General features: G+C 37.1%; 1 protein-coding gene across 5 annotated transcripts in view; it reads left to right on the top strand.

The window, feature by feature from the left end:
- Mdga2 (MAM domain containing glycosylphosphatidylinositol anchor 2) overlaps nt 1-16,303 on the top strand; it is an 864,098-nt gene that overhangs the window by 571,806 nt on the left and 275,989 nt on the right. For all 5 annotated transcript variants that reach the window (XR_001838168.3, XR_001838167.3, XM_008764688.4 and 2 more), the window contains 1 exon segment: nt 10,012-10,281. Coding sequence is in view for 3 of the 5 variants with exons in the window: in XM_008764688.4 (XP_008762910.2) it covers nt 10,012-10,281 (270 nt within the window). In the remaining 2 variants the exon portion in view is untranslated.

Here is a 16,303-nt window from a genome sequence, read left to right as displayed (position 1 = left end):
AGATCATTCCATTTTCAAGTCAACTTCAAATATATACTCCCCTCTTTATATTATGAAATGTTCTGTTATGCACATTTGGCACAAAGTATGCATGGAGCATGGAACCACAATGAAGGATCTACCAAGACAACTCTGTTTTCATCTCAATGAGACAGAGGCTATTTCAAGCAAAACGTAGTTTCTAGACATTTCTCCCCGTGTACAAGTTCACTTCAGATGTTAGCATTTTACATGTTTACTGCCAATTTACCAATGTCATGTTACAGAACAGAAAGGGGAAGTCAATTGCCTATTTTTATTACTGTTCACTGCTTCATACTGTACACTCATTCACTCCATCTGCCATCTATTTCTCGATTGCTAGCAGGGCTCCCCCATCTATGTTCTCTCTTTTTCCTTCACACAGCATCTTCCCATAGCTAGTCACTGATTATAAACGTACATGGAAACAGTGACCCACAGACACCAAGTGTGCTGCCTTCTGTTCTTAGATTCTTAGGTTCTCCCAGCAATTAATGTACTTTGTGTGGACAGATTTCTGGTTTTATTTTTAGTTTCACTTTTTAAAAATTACTACATTAATTTCTAATTGTACATTTTGAATCATAATTGTATCTACCCAGATTTCTTATATATTAATATGCTGGTAAGTTTTTACTGTCAACTTGACACAACCTTGTGTTACTACTTAGAGAGGGGTGTCAAAAAGGAGTCATTAAATCATGGTGTCAGTAGGGATGACCTTGACTGGTTATTGGTGGATCAGCCTATTCTGAGTTGCATCATTCTCTAGGCAGGAAGTCCTGAACAATATAAAAAAGGAAAGGATAGCTAAGAGCAAGAAAGCAAGGACCCATGCCTATATTCTTTCCTTACACTTGACCATGGACACCATGCTTCACATTCCTGCCTTAACTACTCCACATTTATGCACTGTGACCTAAAATTGTAAGACAAATAATCACTTTTCTTTCCTGATTTTTGGAGGGTAGGTGAGGTGGTCAGAGCATTTATCACAGCAGCTGAAATGAAACTGAAATAAAAATCACTCTGAGGCAAAACTTTCTCTGGATGCAGGGACAGCATGAACCTGGGGAGTTAAGTTCCAGTGAGCCCTAGATGCTAGTAAACTACTACAATGTTCCTAATCTCCCAGAGAGTTCTGAGGTACAAACTCCCTCAGTTGCACACGCCAGAGTCAGGTTTTCCACTCTAATGTCTAACTATCACTGCAATTTTCCTGCTTTTCTCTATTTCTACCCTCCCGCTTATCTTTATCAAAGTGCCCCCTCGATGCTCCCTCCGCATGACAGTCTAGACCCATTTGGAAGGAATTTAATTAGGCAGATCCTGACAGGGAGAGCATATCTATCAAGTAATTCTTCTTTGTGTTTCCTTCCTTGTCATTTTCCACATGAATCAATTCACTTTCTAATTCTTGAATTACTACTTCTGTCGCTTACTTGCAACATTTGATAGGTATATAGGAAGTAACAGCTTGTGCTGTTTAAATTATAGTCCAAGTGACAAACTAGGCTCTATTTTGAGAAGTTTCATGCCAGCTCCATGGAAGGTCAAAATCTGTGAGAATATACATATGATTAGCACTGTGGTCTAGTTTCAGGTTTTAAAGAATGTTTACCTATGTTTTCTTCTTATGTGCTTCTTATATGCTCGCGTTCTCCCCCTCAGTGAATCTGTTCTCATTCAACCAGAACTTAATTGTTCAGATTTTACTCAAAATCTTTAATCTCCAGAGACAACAGCACTAATGACAGAGTTGCTAGGGTTTTGAGTAGGCAAGAATCCCATTATGAATTCAGATTTGGAATAATTTTCTGTTTTTTCAATTAACTTTTTTATTCAACTATGTACATTGCCAAGATTTTAGAAGTTTATCTCAGCCCATTTACAGTAACCAGTAGTACTAAAGTACTCTAAAGATATTTTATTATCTTGTCATTTTTGATTTACTGGGGGTGAACTCAAGTCTTCAGAATTCCAGGCAAGCATGTATCCAGGAGGCCACACTTACATCCATGTCAGCAAATTCTGATAGACGTATTTCTTTTTCTTTCTTTTTTTTTATTATTAACTTGAGTGTTTCTTATTTACATTTCGAGTGTTATTCCCTTTCCTGGTGGTTTCCGGGCAAACATCCCCCTCCCCCCTCCCCTTCTTTATGGGTGTTCCCCTCCCCATCCTCCCCCCATTGCCGCCCTCCCCCCAACAATCACGTTCACTGGGGGTTCAGTCTTAGCAGGACCAAGGGCTTCCCCTTCCACTGGTGCTCTTACTAGGATATTCATTGCTACCTATGAGGTCAGAGTCCAGGGTCAGTCCATGTATAGTCTTTGGGTAGTGGCTTAGTCCCTGGAAGCTCTGGTTGCTTGGCATTGTTGTTCATATGGGGTCTCGAGCCCCTTCAAGCTCTTCCAGTTCTTTCTCTGATTCCTTCAACGGGGGTCCCATTCTCAGTTCAGTGGTTTGCTGCTGGCATTCGCCTCTGTATTTGCTGTATTCTGGCTGTGTCTCTCAGGAGCGATCTACATTCGGCTCCTGTCGGTCTGCACTTCTTTGCTTCATCCATCTTGTCTAATTGGATGGCTGTATATGTATGGGCTACATGTGGGGCAGGCTCTGAATGGGTGTTCCTTCTGTGTCTGTGTTAATCTTTGCCTCTCTATTCCCTGCCACGGGTATTCTTGTTCCCCTTTTAAAGAAGGAGTGAAGCATTCACATTTTGATCATCCGTCTTGAGTTTCATTTGTTCTAGGCACCGATAGACGTATTTCTCACAATCTTGGAAGCTTCAGTTCTACCTGGCTGCTCTCTTCTCTGTCGTCTTACAGCTTCGAGCTCTTTCCCAGGGCCGTAAGAATGCTGTATCCCTTACTTCTAGTTGGCCGCACTCAGTACTGTCAAAAGTAAAACAGGACACAGAACCCCATTTCCTCTGTCATATCTGGTCTTAGTAGGTGTGTATATGATAGTCAATAGGCCGTTTTTCCCTCTGTGGACCACTCGAGTATCTCCTCATCACCTGAAGAGGGAAAACAATCACTTTTGTTTACTAGGGAAAAGGTGCTCACTGGGATATGGGAAGGAGGTCTTTCCTCAGTCACGCTTACTGATGAAGATGCTGGCTGGTCACAGTGGTGCACATCTGTACTGCTAGTACTGGGGTGAAGGAAGCAGGAGTCTCAAAAGATTAAAACCAATCCTGAGCAACACCACAAGTCACTGAGTTAGAACCAGGCTGGAGCTGTGTAAGACAATGTGTCACAAAAGACAGAACAGCACAGTTTAGAATTTGGGGAAACAGAAACTCGGCTTTTCTTGGCTCATCTCTGTTCACATCCCTTCTCTTTGACTCCTCTCCCTTTACCTCTCTTTCTCTCTGGACAGTCTGATGTACTCCTGTCTCTCCCAGGATTGCACTATCTATTATCTGCCCCCTGTGTGCCTGTTGTCTATTATCTGTCAGACTTTTCCAGTCAGGCTTTCATCATTTTAACAAACACCTGAAGCAAAGAACCCAAGGGACAGATGATTTATCTTAACTCACAGTTTCCAAGGTTTCAGTCCATCATGGTAAGAGGTGCCTAGCAGAGCAGCACACCCCATATTAGGAAGAGAAAGGAGAGGGGGAGGGTGGGAGTGATCTATGACAAAATAAGATCAGATATAAACCTCAAGATAGCCCTCACCCCAGTGACAACTTACTCCTGTCACCTGCATCCTTCAGCTTACCCCACCCAGCTCCTGAAATTCTCGACATACAGCTTTATCAGATGAAGCCCAAGGCTTGCCCCACACAACTCTGTGAAGACATTTCATATAAACCATATTATATTTTCCCCCTTAGCTTCTATTTTTATCTTTCTTATCTTCTTTTGTGATCTTCCTCCTTCCCTCATGCACTTACTCCTCTCATTCCTCATCTTGGCCCTCTTTCTCCTATCCATCATTTATCTGTGATGAACTATCTATCAGATTTCATCTGTCTATAATCTATTATCTCTCTACCTATTACCTTTCATTCAATTATTGGTCCTCTATATTGTTTATGATATTGATCTCTGTAACATTTATCATTTATCATCTATCTATCACCTATATACCTATTTATACATCCATGTGTACAACTGTTTAAGTATCATCTTTCTATCATCGTTATATCGTCTATCATCTATCTCTCTGTCTAACAACTGTGTATCATCCATGCTATTCCCATCACAGAGCACATAACACATAAAACGATGCTGTTGGACTCATCCTGAAGGAGGGTTCAAGTCTTCATAACTGGGACAACTAACTTCTATAATTAAGCACTGGCATATTATCACCCTCATATCCTAACTTCATCACAGTCAAACATAAGAACTAAGTACAGAAAGACTATCTATACCTGATGGGACAGCTGTAATTATGTGCTTGGAGCACTCTTTTGGCAATTTAGAAAGCATGGTTTCAATAATTTTGATGATGCAGATGGTGAAGCTCAAGCCAAAAAAAAAAAAAAAAAAACAGACCCTCAAACTCTGCAATGTGAATTGTGAATTGTCAGCATAAGAGGCTGGGGGACTCAAAGAATACCTAAAAAGACACTCTAAGGATCCAGAGGGCTTAACAGGAGCTGCCTGAAAAGATACTAAAATATCATTTAACAATGATTGTAAGGAATGGAAGGCCTCACTCTACAGATCACCAAGGAGAACAAGGAAATGTGGAAAACATAATATTTGGGAACAAAATGAGCCTTCCTGATGTAAGAAATAGCACATTCCTGATCCTTGAGGTGGAGAATCTGTTGTACTGGTCATTTCCCCGTGTTTAGCGTGCCAAGGGTCAGTGTGCCCTTAGACACAGAATGCCTTTCTCTCATAGACAACGCTATTGGCAGCCTTGACTAATATGAATGTTTAATTTTATTTGAAAGATTTCCTTTGTTTATACGATTCGTGTTCATTTGATCTTTATTTGAAGCATAATAACAATACATATTTATTAGGTATATACTTAATTTTATATATTTTATAATGTATGATTATTAAAATGCAATTAAGTACCATTTCTTTTCTTAAACATTTGTTATATTGTTGTGCTGGAAGCTTTAGCTTTCTAGCTCTCCGTCCTTTCAAAGTGTGTAATGAAATGCTGTGGCTAGACGTGCTATCATCCTACAGTCTTGCAGGACACGGGAATTTAGAGCGTACTTTTCCATCCACTTCACCCTTTCTAGCGTCTAATGATCACTGGCTGACTTTTGTTCTATTAAGTCAGTTCTTCACTTGCACATCAGTGAGAATGAACCTCATACCTTTTGGTAACCATAACTTTCCACTTGGACCAGCATCTCAAATAATAATTTGATGATGACCTGCTCAGTATTTTTCTTGTTCTCTTCCATCCCTTGTGTTTGTTTATTGGTTTAAAATGTTCCAAAGTCATCTTTACCACATGTTTAAAAAAAAGAAATAAAAATATATGTCTTCTGATTTACAAATGAGGGGATATTTTATTTTGCTTCTTAGGGTTTTTTTTAAGATAAAATTTTTCATAACTAAAGTTAGCCTCCAACTCTCTGCGTAGTTGAAATTAACCTTGGGTTCCTGCTTTCCTACTTCCACAGTTGAATTCCTTCAATTACAAGTTTCTGTCTCCAGGTCTAACTATGGATGTGTTTTAATGGTTAACTTAGCCAATGTATTTGGTAACACATACCTAATAATGAGTTAGGTTTATAATTTAATGTAGTGGGCTTTGTCTGTCTTCATTTCCTGGATACTCACTAAACAGAAGAAAGGATGGTCATAATGTGTCACCCCAAGGCACTGGAACAATTACAGGACAGTTCTGAAAAACAGCATTCAGACTGAGGATGGAGACACCAATGGAGGAGTTAGAGAACTCCTCCATTGGATTCATGGCTCCAACTGTACATGTAGCACAGGATGGCCTTATCTGACATCAATGAGAGGGAAGGTCCTTGGTCCTATGATGTCCCATCATAGGAGAATGCTAGGGCAGTGAGGTTGGAGTAGGTGGATGGGTTAGCACCCTCATAGAAGCAGGGGGGAGGTGGTGGGACAGGGGGTTTGTGGAAGAGTAACCAGAAGGGACATAACATTGGAAATGTAAATAAATGAAATAACCAATAAAAATTTTTAAAAATAGAATAGCACATGCCAGACCTAAGAGAATGAGTATTGAAATCCAGTGAGTTTTTCTTACAATATTATAAAATGAAATTAATATAGGCTCTTGTTCCTTCCAAATGAATTACTTTAAACATTATGAGTTACTGGACCTTCAAAAATTCAAAATGATCTTTAAATATGCCTGCCACATGTAATCAAAAAATCACATTTTATAGACATTTTCTCTTGTACCAACCACAGTCCTTGTCAGGATACAACTAAGCTTGTGAGGGAGGAAAGAGAATGAATGAAACCAGCAAACATTATTTAGTGAATCTTTTGTAGTAAGTCCTAAAATAATGACTTTATGTTTATATTATCCATCAAAACATATTTGTGTTCTCTGCGTTAACAATGCCAATGAGAGGTACTCGGAAGTGAAAGAACTTGCGTGGGTTCATAATCAGGTTGCTATATGACTGAATTATGACTGAAGCGCTTCATTTGTTACTGGGGAAATATTATGCGATGTGTGGGAAGCTAATGAAGTTTTGAGTGAATGTAGCTTGTGGAGATGAACACAGCCATGTCAACTAATCCAATGTCAGACCCATTGGAATGGAAAGTCCTTTCCCAGAACTGGCTCAGAGAATCTCAAAGCCTTCCCCTGGTCTAAGTATGGGTGTTGATTAAGAACTTTGACCTTTAGCTAAAACTATTATACACAGCAGAAACTATCAATCACAACTTTCTCTTACTGGAAAAATTGCCTTGCCTTTTCTGCTCTCATGCTGTACAGAGTAAACACGCTGAGTTTCTGGGCTGTCATCGGTGCGACTCCATTACAGAACACAGCTCACACAATTCAGTTCTTCTAGACATTTGTCTGTCGATTCTTCATTCCTTGTTGCCGCATTTGGATCATTCCCTAAAGCTATACAGAGCGCAACCAGAAAGTGACACCAAAATGAGCAACTAGGGCTGGAGGCATGGTTCTGCAAGGAAAGGCACTTGCCTCCACACTGAGATTCTGAGTTCAAGCCTCAGCAACCACATGGTGAAAGGAGAGAACCAACTCCCTCAAGTTCATTTCTGGGCTTCTTATTGGTGTCATTGCACATGTGCACATACACTGACACCTACAAAATATATACATGAATGTATGTTAACATGTGATTTGCAAAAAGAATTGGAAAACTGAAGTCAAATACAGTAAATACATACCTGTAAACCCAGACCTCAGGAGAGTAAAAAAGGAAGATGTTGAATTCAATGCCCAATTGTCTGCACAGTGGGAGAGTAAATTTCTGCATTAGTCAGATCCCAAAATAAAAGAAGAAAGCCAGAACCTCACTTAGAATGTTTGCACACAACCCCAAATAACATAATAGCCATAATAACATAAGAGCCATTCTACCTAAAAATCTTTTTAAAATGATATTTATAAATTAAATGTTTTGTAAGCTTTAGTTTCCCTCTCTTGGTCATGATTCTATTACCCTCTAAGAATCACTTGTAATTCTTCAACAAAGCAGTATAGTTACAGAATGTTCACTAAATGTTACATGCGAATGCATGTGTTTCAAAAGTTTAAAGTTGTAATTTTCTTAAGCTTTAAAGTTATAAAATTCAGTATAGCAAGTATATTTGAGTATTACTAAGACTTAAAAATTGTTAGTCATATCATCAATAGTCTTATAGGGCTACTTTTTTCCATTTCAAGACCTGAGAAAAGAAAAGGGAACAATAAATCTAACATGCTCAGCATTGCTCTCATTCTAGATTCATGAAGGAGAGCATCCATTGTAAATGTTCTTCTGTATAGCAAAGGAGTCAAAACAATAAATTTCTTGCTATATATGAAATGAGTTTTAACCTTTGAAATTCTCATCTATTTTTCATTTTGCACAGTTTATTATGTAAAACTATGCCTCCTCCAATAGTCTTCAATTTAATGTAAATTTGTTATTTCTATAGTCCAAATATATATTCTTGAACTTTGGCTTGTGTTTTTTTTAGTATAATTTAAATGTGGTATTAAACAAATTAAATTAAACACAGTTTAATAAGCATTAGGATTTCTGAAATATATTTCAAAAAAATTCTAGGTTTATGCTACTTATATCAGGATTTCATTTGCTTCTCGATGGTGATATATTAATAAGTAAGTTTAATATTTTATAAGATTTAATTAGTGGCAACATCTATTCATAAGTTTAATATTTAATAATTTCTCAATACACTTTGTTTTCTCCCCAGCTGTGGTGGCTTTCACATATTACCTTTACTATGTATGTTTCCCAACATGTTCGTAATAATAAATCTTTATAATTTAATGCCAGAACATCAAGGGAGCTGATGTTGTGACATTTTGAAAATCCCCATGCTATTTTAATGATGTTATAAAAGCCAGCAAGCAACAAGGATGTTTGAAAATGCCAAAGAGACTCCTTCCCTCCCTCTCTCTCATGGAGCCTCATCACAGAGCTGTCGCCTATCTTCCCCTGCCTTCATTGTTAAAGAAATATGGATTTTATTAAAACACACAATTTAATGGGTTGAATTCTAAGTTGCAGCTCTAAGATGAGCTTAATAATTTTTAAATTAATGCAGTTGCATGAATTTCCACACATTAATCTATATTTTATAGATAATATGTATATATTACTATATACTATATATACAAAATACAGACATACATTCATGCATATTATCATGAGATTTTTAAAAGAAAAAAACTAAAGTCAAATATAGTAATGCTTACTATGTATATAATATATAGTATAAATATATGATATATATTATAAATATTTAGAGTATACATGTTAGTAATATATATAACATATATGAATATATTATATATATATAGCACACAATACTGTTGTCACTTTGTCATCAAACATTCCCGAACATATTAACTTTAACATCAATAAGGTATTTGTCTACTACTTCTAGTTATGAAAATGTGTATGCTTACATTGCATCATAAGTAAGTTATGCCTATATGAATGTAATATTTTATATTTTCTATTTGGCTTCAATTTTAAGTATTTGTTGTAAAGGTGATTGTTTTTAATTGAGTGAATGTGTATATTTCTATTTTTTAACTTGAGGATTTGAAAAGACTTAATTTTTACCGTTGGAATTTTATGGTTAATCATAAAAAAGTGGTAGACTCAGTATTTCTCCTGGGGCATTTGTAATAGTTTCTTTGTGAATTTTAAAGCTGTGTTTATAAGAACTCACAACCTAACCTCCTTGACTAAGGAGGTTACATATAACTCTACACCTGAAGAATAGCAGTCAGGTTTTGCTATGTGGTAAGACTCCCATGATTTATGCTCTCTCTTGTTGCCTAAATTCATGTTGAAAGCATCCATCACTTCATTAAATCAAAGGTGAAAGAATCTGACATTCACTCCATAAAAACACAAGGACTAAACAACTATGAATGAAATGGAGGAAAAGAAGCATATCACTAACAAGAAATGGATGCTGTGTTTGACAACGTTAGTCACTTTGGTGATTCTTGTGTCAGAACAATAAATTCATGGAAATGAATAATATTTGCATTCTCTTGGTGACTTTTTCTAGAGTGCCATGAACAAATAACACTGACATTAGCCCATAGAAATAATTCTGAAAGTAACATCAGAATACTGTATCTGGTGTAAAAGATTTAATAATGTTCTATAAATTGATGATGCTTAATTAAGTACAGAAGTATTTCATCTGCTAAAGTAGGACATTATAATATTGTGAAAAAGAATATTTCCATTTAACTGCTTCAGTGAATAATATAAAACTTGCTGTTGATTCCCAGTTCAGCATATCTCAATAAACGCATGTCTTTCTTTGTGTCTTTCAGCTTCTCCGTCAATTAAGCTCTTGGTGGATGACCCTATAGTTGTAAATCCTGGAGAGGCCATAACGTTAGTGTGTGTTACAACAGGGGGAGAGCCTATGCCCTCTCTCACCTGGGTCAGGTCCTTCGGGACTCTGCCTGAAAAGATTGTTTTGAATGGAGGGACATTGACCATACCTGCCATCACCTCTGATGATGCTGGGACTTACAGCTGCATTGCCAATAATAATGTGGGAAACCCTGCAAAAAAGTCCACCAACATCATTGTGAGAGGTGAGTTTATCTGCAAAGAAAATAAATACTGTCATGCTTAATTTAAAGATATTTCCTCAAATATTAGTTCATATATCAAATATTGAAAACTATTTACAAATAATCATAATATCATAGCTAGAATCTAAAATCTTAAATCCTGATGATATTTTATTTACATGAAAGTAATTTATAGCATACTTACAATAATGTATTATTGACTTGCTCTTAAAATATGTTATCAGTAAAATAAAATTATGACTGTATTATATAAAACAAAATATATTCAGAGCATATGTTAGCTTAGGGTTAATAAATGTATAAGATTTATGATTTGTCAATTTTATAGAACCCCATTTATGAGAAGGCTTAACATTTTGATATATAAAGATTTATATATTCTCTTACTTAAAAAATTCTACTTACATATATTGAGTATAAAATATGTTGATGATTACATGAGGTCATTTGGAAAGCATAGACGATAATTATAAAAGTTTCAAAATTTCTCAAGTACTTTTTCACTGAGGTTATTAGGGAATATATAATTCATACTTAGAAGACTTCATAGTCAATTGAGCAAGGTTTCAGGAGGCCTCATTGATGGAAACACTTGGAAAATCAGAAAAAGAAAGGCAACGTCCATTTTAGGATTTGGAGCAAAATATAAGCCCCTAAATTAGCAGCAACAGGGATGCAGAGGAATGGCTACCAGGTAGTGTGTTGGTATGGTATGTAGCCCTACTGTTAGAAAAACAAAATGAGATTTAAGAAAGACCTCAAGTATTACTTATGCTTTGTGTCATACTAAACTAATAGGGTACTGGATAGCGATGAACCTAGATGGTGATGATTTTCAGGTTAACAGAGGTACCCACAAGTGACAAAAAGACCCTTTGCACACATACATGTGAGCAAAACAAAATTGAGTTCAGTGACATTATCTTGATGGTTTTATGGATGAGTGTAGTGATTTTAGTGAACCCAGATCTCTGTCAATGAAAAAAAAATCATTAGAAATATACTCCTTGACAAAATTATATTGTTTTAAAACAATGTAGATTACTACAAGGTTAACCAAAATGCTATAGCCCAGATCCTTAGCTACAGAATTGTTGGTCGTCAGTAACTGTGAGATGTGTTAAAGCCATCTGTTTTTGCATCATGGTACAATAAAGTAGTACGAATTAAACTACCATAATGTTTATTGATGGGATTAAAAAGTCTAGAATATGCTTTGAGTGTTAGTCCTGCGAAAATGTGATTCTCTTTAAGGACTGTTATGTTAAAGAAACAGAGAAAACTGTATACAGTCAATAATATTGGTTTTCTACTCGTTTGTTTTTTAAGTGCTTATATTATCAAGAACATGAGAAATGGTCTGCAAAATCTTGCTGTGAAGTTGACACGAAAGCATTGCAATACTTAGCCTGAGGTATCACGGTAGTGAATACCTTATTATTTGATTCTACCCAAGAAACAAGCTCACTTGAGAAAAAGTAGTAAGTTCTGTCTGATTTACAGGGTAGAGTCATTTGTAACGCTGGCTCGAAGGACAGCCAAGATGTCTATTTCTCAGGCATCCTCCAGGAAGGAGTCAATGCAAGGAATATTCCCATATGGGCAAAGTATGTGCATATTCTCTTGGTTAAGGGCGGAACTCCGTGTCCATTTCCCCTTCTCAGTATTGGGGCCTCATCTGGTTTAAACTTGTGCAGTCCCTATGAACGCTGCCACAGTCTCAGAGAATCCATGTGGAAAACAACCCTGCTGGATTTTCAAGATGCCATTTTCTTGGCCCTACAACCTTCTGCTTCCTTTTCCACATAGACCACTGAGTCCTGAGCAGAAGGGTTTGATGAAGACATCTGATATAGAATTGAGTTTGTCACCATCACTCACTGTCTACACAATGTCCAGGTGCAGGTTTCTATGTTAATTTCTTTTTATTACAGGAAGAAGCTTCTGTGATGAGTATTGAACAAACCATAACAGTATTTCCTTAGGAGTCATTTTATTGATATATTCCTTCAGTAGAAGGATAGTATCAAGTTTTCCCCTACAGGTTCCTGGCCACTGTATCAGTGCTGGTGACAGGGATAGGTTCCATCTCATGGAATGGATAGGTGGTTCACTGCTCCTATAACGTTTGTATCACATTTGCCTAGCATTTCATCTAAAATTAAGAACACTGTTTTTTCTTAGAAATGTACATTTTTAAAGTAAAGTATATGTGTGATTTATATATTTGTTTTCTGTATGCAATATCATTTCATAAATATAGCAAGCTCAAAATGAATATGAATTTAAAGTTTTATAATCTCAGTAGAAAAGTTACGACTAACGCAGAAACACTTGTCATGTGATCGTAAAATAATTTAAAGTGATTGAAACACATTTTTTCTCCATCTTTACTAAATTGGGTATTTCTTATTTACATTTCAATTGTTATTTGCTTTCCCAGTTTCCAGGCCAACATCCCCCTAACCCCTCTCCCTTCCCTTCTATATAGGTGTTCTCCTCCCCAGCCTCCCCACATTACCGCCCTCCCCCCAACAATCATGTTCACTGGGGGTTCAGTCTTGTCAGGACCCAGGGCTTCCCATTCCACTGGTGCTCTTACTAGGATATTCATTGCTACCTATGAGGTCAGAGTCCAGGGTCAGTCCATGTATAGTCTTTGGGTAGTGGCTTAGTCCCTGGAAGCTCTGGTTGCTTGGCATTGTTGTTCATATGGGGTCTCGAGCCCCTTCAGGTTTTTCAGTCCTTTCTCTGATTCCTTCAACGGGGGTCCCGTTCTCAGTTCAGTGGTTTGCTGCTGGCATTTGCCTCTGTATTTGCCGTATTCTGGCTGTGTCTCTCAGGAGAGATCTACATCCGGTTCCTATAAATGCAAATGCTTCATTCCTTCTTTAAAAAGGGAACAAGAATACCCTTGGGATGGAATAGTGAGGCAAAGTTTAGAACAGAGGCTGAAGGAACGCCCATTCAGAGCCTGCCCCACATGTGGCCCATACATACACAGCCACCAAACTAGATAAGATGGATGAAGCAAAGAAGTGGAGACACATGTTTTTAAGTCAAGCAAGAAATAGTTCCCTGATATGTGTGGGGAAAACTATGCTGGTTCCAAATCTCCTCCTGAATGGCAGACCTCAGTGCATTCCACACTCCTACTAGATAACCTGTTGTTTCCATCTGAAGTTTTCTATTGCGATTTACTAGGCTTAGAAATGCTCACACTTCTGTCACAAGCCACTACTGAACAAGCGTGGATCACATCGTGGCCAAGAAATTTTCATCATGTTGTGGAAATATTAATGTGCTGCAGTGCAATCAAACCACAGATGTACATGTGATCCAAAATAGCATAAAACTCCAGATGTATTTCCTTGGACCCAGACAATTCAGGATCATTTGGGGTTGAAAACTTGAAGAAATAGCATTCAAGTCTCAGTGGGCTAACACTCTCCTTTGAGTATTAGTATTATGTGAATGAGATTTCCTCTAAGGTTATTTCTTGAAACAACCAGAGTGTATCAGTATACCTCACTAAAACATAGTTTTAAAGTGTCCAATAAGTTAAGCACAATAAAGATAATTATTTCAAAACTCTGCTTGACCTCATAGAGATAGAGATCCGTCACAGGACTGAGGGAAGATAGATACATGTCTAAATCCATTTTGAGTTTTGAAAAAGCATGGATCTCAGTACTCCCCATTGTTCTATCTGTAACTAAAGCTATTCTCTGACCTTCTGCTTTCATTCAGATATTCAATCTAAGAACTAAAGAATGAGGTGTCTTCTACTTCCTTTGATAAACCCATAAATCACTTTTTGTGGAATTTTCTACATTGTATTTTTGGGTAAAGTGAGTCAGGAACATTCTATTATTAAGATTTATGAAAATAATAAATGATAAGGAAATTAGAAATGATCCTGTACTCTTGCATGACCTATAAAGTCTCTCCCTCCTCTCTCTTCCAAAGATTATTATTTGACCCTATTCTTCCACATTGGATGAAACCATTGTTGTCCTTGACTGGTTAAACTAGTCATCACAATGACATTTCTTCAACTCTAGTTCCTCTAGTATATACATTCCCATCAAATACATTAAGGCAGAATATGCTGAGCCAACTAGTTCATATCTGTTATTTAAGAAAAGAAAAAAGAATAACTTAGAGCTATGTCCTTGAGTGCAACTTTTATTCTTAAAAAATCCATTGTGATTTAAGGATCAGTCATTGGTTTTGTACTTTCAAGAGTAGGTGAAGCCTTTAAAATGTGACATGTCAGGAAGTCCTTATATAATTGTTCGTTCTCCTGATCACCCCGTTGAGAGTACTCACGAGGTTGATCTTATAAATGAAGTATGTTAATCAACTTCCTACTGTGATAAAAATGCCTGAGCAAAAACAACTTAAAGGAGCAAACGTGTTAATCTATCCGTCTGTTTGAGAGGATCTGTGGAGACCTGACTCTATTGCATGTCAGCCTCTGTTTAGACAGGATATCAGGGCAGGGAGCTTGTATGGATGCGTGTCAGCATACCTCATGTTGGACGGAACAGGTGCTGAAAGGACAAAACTCAAGATAACGCACAACCTTTCAGGCCAGAACCCCAAGGATCCAGTTCTCTTAGCTACTTCTCATGCGCATCTCTTTCTAATAGCTCATCAAAATATAATCCCATCGATGGGATTCATTGACAGGTTCAGAGTCTTCGTGATCTATTCACTTCGCCAAAGCTGCTAAGCATCTATAAAGGACATGACATTCAGAGGAAATTGCCAATATAAATCAAGACTAAGAAGGTAGCAAATGCTGCAGATGCCCTTTGATGGACCATGTGTCAAATAAATTACAGACATGTCTTACTGAAACTATTGTGTTCGTGCTACTCTGTAAATTATATGCTTCAAAGCATCATGCTCCCTGGATGCCTTAATACTAACTGTATGTTTCTATATTTTCCCTGCTCTCTTCATCTTTTATCAAATCCTTTTCTCAGACCTCTATCAAACGGTAATGTCACCATTTTTCCCTTCAGTTTCAAAATTGTTTTGACATATTTGTGGTCATGATCTATTATGCTGACATAATTAAATAATTCCAATATTGAGTTAGAATTCACCATTTTTGAAAAAAGTCAATATGTATTCAGTGGAGCCTATATTTTCCTAGTTGCACAGAAATATAATGTAACCTCACAGAACATAATAACCTCTGTTCAGAAAAGTGCTAATATACCCTTTTCCAGATCATATACATGGAAGAACTGTACTTCAAAAATTTGACTTTTAATTTTAAACACTTATTCTGAAATTATTTCACTGAGAGATGTATCGGCACAGCAAATATTTCAGAATGTTCCTTTTTATATGGATCAGGGTTGGGAGTAGTGAGAGGGGAAATTTCTCATTGTAAACTTCCATGGCTTAAACGACAAGCTTTAGAATTTACCAGTTTAAGGAATAACAGCCACTAGTATCAGGTAAGTACCAGATGGCATACACTAAAAGCATTAACATTTTAATTATTCATAAGGGCTGGCAAGTTGATTCTTTGTCTTCTTGCAGAAGACAGGAGTTCAAACCCTACCATACAGATGGAGTGCTTCATAACCAACTGTATTCCCAGTTCCAAGGGATCTGAAATCCTGTTCTGGCCTCCACAGACATCTTCAGAAAAAATGCACGACATAGAAGTGTGACTATTTTAAGGAAGTAAAATTTAGGAGAGATCTATTGAACAGTTTCTCAAATCAAGCTTCATTTCAGCAACAAAGCTAAGACTCAGAAATCAGCTCTAGAATCCCTGGCAGAACAGAGGTATTTACCAAAATGTAGTCAGATCTAAATAAGTCAATCCTCCCCCTCCCCCTCATGTAGTTGCAACCCAGGCAGCTCAATCTCTTTTCTTGACTCCCTATCTTTTCAGGAAAAGTAACCCTTAGCTGTATAATACCAACTAAACCAACAAGTTTAGTTTGAAAACATGTATTCCCTTTATACTTGCTGTAAAATCTTCTTACAGTAA

The sequence above is a fragment of the Rattus norvegicus genome, chromosome 6, assembly GCF_036323735.1.
Source record: "Rattus norvegicus strain BN/NHsdMcwi chromosome 6, GRCr8, whole genome shotgun sequence".
Lineage (NCBI taxonomy): Eukaryota > Metazoa > Chordata > Mammalia > Rodentia > Muridae > Rattus > Rattus norvegicus.
Note: the sequence above shows the minus strand (reverse complement) of the source record. Positions and strands in the feature narration are given on the sequence as shown.